Here is a 3,843-nt window from a genome sequence, read left to right as displayed (position 1 = left end):
CACACACACACACACACACACACACACACACACACACACACACACACACACACACGACTCGGTAGCGCGGTTGGTAGAGTCCCTGACTGTCACTACGGCGGTCCGGGTTCGAATCCTGCCCAGGGCTTAAGTAATTTTAAAATCGCTGCGCTTCGAATCGTTACTCCAACTTTCGTGGGCGGGGAGTTGGTTGTGTGTGTGTGTGTGTGCGTGTAAGGTCACGGCATTACCCATAGATTGGTCATACGAGTTTTGAGCTCTCTTCCGGGAGGGAAATAGCTATCGGGCACAAGTCCAACACGTGTTCCAAAGACCGAGGTAAATCACACATACACAAGGACAGACACAGACGTACACACACACACACGTGCACATACACGTACACACACACGCGCGCACACACACGTGCACACACACACGTACACACACACACGTACACACACACATACACACATACACACACACACACACACACACACACACACACACACACACACACACACACATTACCCATAGATCGGTCATACGACCTCTGAGCTCTCTTCCGGGAGGGAAATAGCTGTCGATCACGAGTCCAACACGTGATCCAAAGACCAAGGTTAATACACGCACACACACATACACACACACACACACACACACACACACACACACACACACACACTTTCGTCGGATGGACGGCGAAGATTGGAGTTCTGAAGAAAAAGTGAAATTTTCGTGGATCTCAACGCAAAGGAAGTACCTTATTGTATTTACAGTGAAGGGGAAAGCTCGTGGTGTAGTGGGAAAGTGAGGGAAAAGTTACAGCTGTACTACTCGTTCTGTTCCACTCTGAATATTAATAAGTACAGAAAATATGATGAGGCCAGTTGACAGAATATGGGGGTAAGGCAACTACTACTACTACAAAATAGATATAACCAAGACGCCGACGCGACGCAGACGGCATCTTTGTAGTTGCGCATAATGACACCGACATAGGCGTCATGGTATGAAAGGTGTTGAGGCACCGTAGGCTCTCGTTGACGTCACAGGGTGACTAGCAGAATGACCTCCAGACGCTGGCGCCCTAACCCGCTCTCAGATTCATTTCTTCAATGCCGCGTCACTCTATATATTTTACCATTGTCGTTTGATCCACTGCGTCCAACGGCTCTTCTTAATGTATAAACGGTAACCACAGAAGCTTATTGCATTTTATTTTCTTGATGAGATGAAATGACGAGACAGACTGTCTGTAGACGGTCCATAGTGGGTCACTGATTTCTAAAGTCTTCCTGATGTTTTTATTCAACAAATTTTTTAGTCAGTTTGTGAGATTTTTGAAAAATACTTTGTTTATATTGGTGATAGTGCAGATGGTCTGGTTCTTTTTTAATGAAGTAAAGTTACAATAGCATTACACTTTGATTGAAGAACGCTTTTCTTACATGTACATTAGGTTTATAATTGAAATAATATACAATGAACCTCATTATCTGTGGGTTTCAGAAGGTTTAACGATATTTCTTGTTCCATAAGTGATATTACCTGATCCATGATTTCTGGAGCGTTGGTTGCCTCGTGACTTGTAATTTCTGGTACACTAGTACAGATGAATTTACTTAATGAATTGACTGAATCATGAACACCGTCATCTAAAAGCGTGTGGGCTGTAGATATGGATGGAAAATTCAAAAGTAACGACATTGAAGGAAATAGATTTCATATTAAGAGGTGAGATTAACGCTGTTGTGTTACTCTTATAAGTAAAGTAGATATAGGTAGTGACTAGAGATTGGTAGATTGCACAGCTAGAGTTAATTTCAGAGAGGAGGTAAATAAACTCGCATTTAAGAAGAAGATAATCCTTGCAAATGTGAATGACAACAAATAAAAATTTTACGTGCACATTGATTGTATCTTTGAAAGGAGGACACGAATCAAATTATAAATTATAAGTCAGTGTATGTCATTAAGGAGTTAGCGGAGGGAGAAAGTAGTTCAAAACATATGAACAAATATTTGACTTAAAAATACATTTACAAAATATTTCTTGATATGTAGAATCGAAATCTTCCGTGTAGGAAAGATGACGGGCTCTCCAGTTAATATTCTCCACCACGAGGTACATGACTGCTCTTGTGATTTCTCTTGTTTGTGTCTTTTGTGGGTAAAGAGGTTCTTTCTTTTGCACCTATCAAGACCCACCCCCACTAACTACAAAGCCAAAGCTCGCGAGGAGGACGCTACCCGCAGGAATCCCGTGAGGGGGATCCAGCAGCTTAATTAACACCGAAAGTACATATCCGGTTACGAGAGCAGCGAGTGCTAATTAATCATTCCCCCATATTGATACGATGGCCATAGTTAATAATGGGCTGCTTTCCAGGTAGTTAATGGGCTCCTTACCAGGTAGTTAATGGGCTCCTTACCTGGTAGTTAATGGGCTCCTTACCAGGTAGTTAATGGGCTCCTTACCAAGTAGTTAATGGGCTCCTTACCAGGTAGTTAATGGGCTCCTTACCAGGTAGTTAATGGGCTCCTTACCATGTAGTTAATGGGTTCCTTACCAGGTACCTTGACACACACTCGGGCCCCGGACACTTCTTGGAGGATGAATTCTGCCTCACTCTGCCCCCCGTCCCTCTCCTCGGGGATCTGAATCAATCCGCATCTTCATTTGGGAAACGCTCTTACCACCAAGTCTACTTATTATGGATACTTGGCGTGCTTCTTCTTGTACATAAGCAAACAACGTTCATACAGATGCGTGCGTACATATGGCATCATAATATGTCATCACGGTTGTACGTGTGTATATATTATTAATAATATTATCAATATTAATTATATTATTAATAATATTATTAATAATATGCATGATATTCATATAAGTAATATTAGTAATGATATTAGTAATAATAATAAAACAACACAGACACACACGCGCGCGCGCACACACACACACACACACACGCACACGCCAGGGATTTTTTTTTTTTTTATTACCAGAGCCATTTTTCATTTTGTGTTATTACACCAAAGCCATTTTTCATTTTGTTTTTATTTCACCAGAGCCATTTTTCTAATAATCGGAGCCATTTTTGATACTTCCAGAGCCATGTTTTTGCAGGTTCGATTCCCATCAAATAATTTTTTTTTTTCTTAACAAATCAGCCATTAATTTTGGGGGGAGTGGGATGAGTGGGGGAAAAATAAGATACATGCAAATTTACAGGTTATTATTTTAATGTATTGATACAAACATGTCAAATTAGTTAATGGATATCAATATGACGCAAATTACTGATTTACCTTGTTAAGTTGTATAAGATCCACTTGCAGCGTTTTGTAGAATAAAATTAGTAGTTTCTGACTTTCTGCTGTTCTGCATAGTACTATTTAGGTCTTCTATGGTAGCAGTACAAGGTCACTATGTAATTTTCATTACTTGATATTAATGTAGTTATAGCAACCTAATAGGTTAAACCTGTTTATATGATTATTTGATTAATCCATTAGCATGTAGTTCTCAACTTCTCATTCCCATTGCAGAGTTTACACTAGCTCTCTTAATCAGTTTTACTCACTCTTTAACTCTTGCACTTTGAATTTTTGAGGATTCGATCCAGTTACTGTTATTTAGTCAATGGTGCATTGTACATGTAGTCAGCGCGTTGATTGGGCAGCTAGCTGCATGCAACCAATGAACTTCCCTGCATACAGGTACCATGCAATTCGCAACTAGCGACATTATGTAGCACGATAGTCGTGTAAAGTCTAGTCAACATGTATTGGTGTACGAGCGCAGGCAGCTGATACGAGGCTAGGCTAGGTAAGCCATTGAACTCTAGCAGCTAT

At 40.6% G+C, this 3,843-nt stretch overlaps 1 protein-coding gene across 1 annotated transcript in view; it reads right to left on the bottom strand.

The window, feature by feature from the left end:
• Positions 1–801: 801 nt before the first annotated feature.
• The window catches only part of LOC143028964 (uncharacterized), an 11,850-nt gene continuing 8,808 nt past the window's right edge, over positions 802–3,843 (bottom strand). The window contains exons 3-4 of the mRNA XM_076191315.1: positions 1,531–1,652; positions 802–831 (exon numbers count right to left, since the gene is read on the bottom strand). Of these exons, the coding sequence (XP_076047430.1) occupies positions 802–831; positions 1,531–1,652 (152 nt within the window). The remainder of the gene's footprint in view (positions 832–1,530; positions 1,653–3,843) is intronic.

The sequence above is a fragment of the Oratosquilla oratoria genome, chromosome 10 (genome assembly GCF_046742065.1).
Source record: "Oratosquilla oratoria isolate Oo_2021 chromosome 10, ASM4674206v1, whole genome shotgun sequence".
Taxonomy (NCBI): domain Eukaryota; kingdom Metazoa; phylum Arthropoda; class Malacostraca; order Stomatopoda; family Squillidae; genus Oratosquilla; species Oratosquilla oratoria.
Note: the sequence above shows the minus strand (reverse complement) of the source record. Positions and strands in the feature narration are given on the sequence as shown.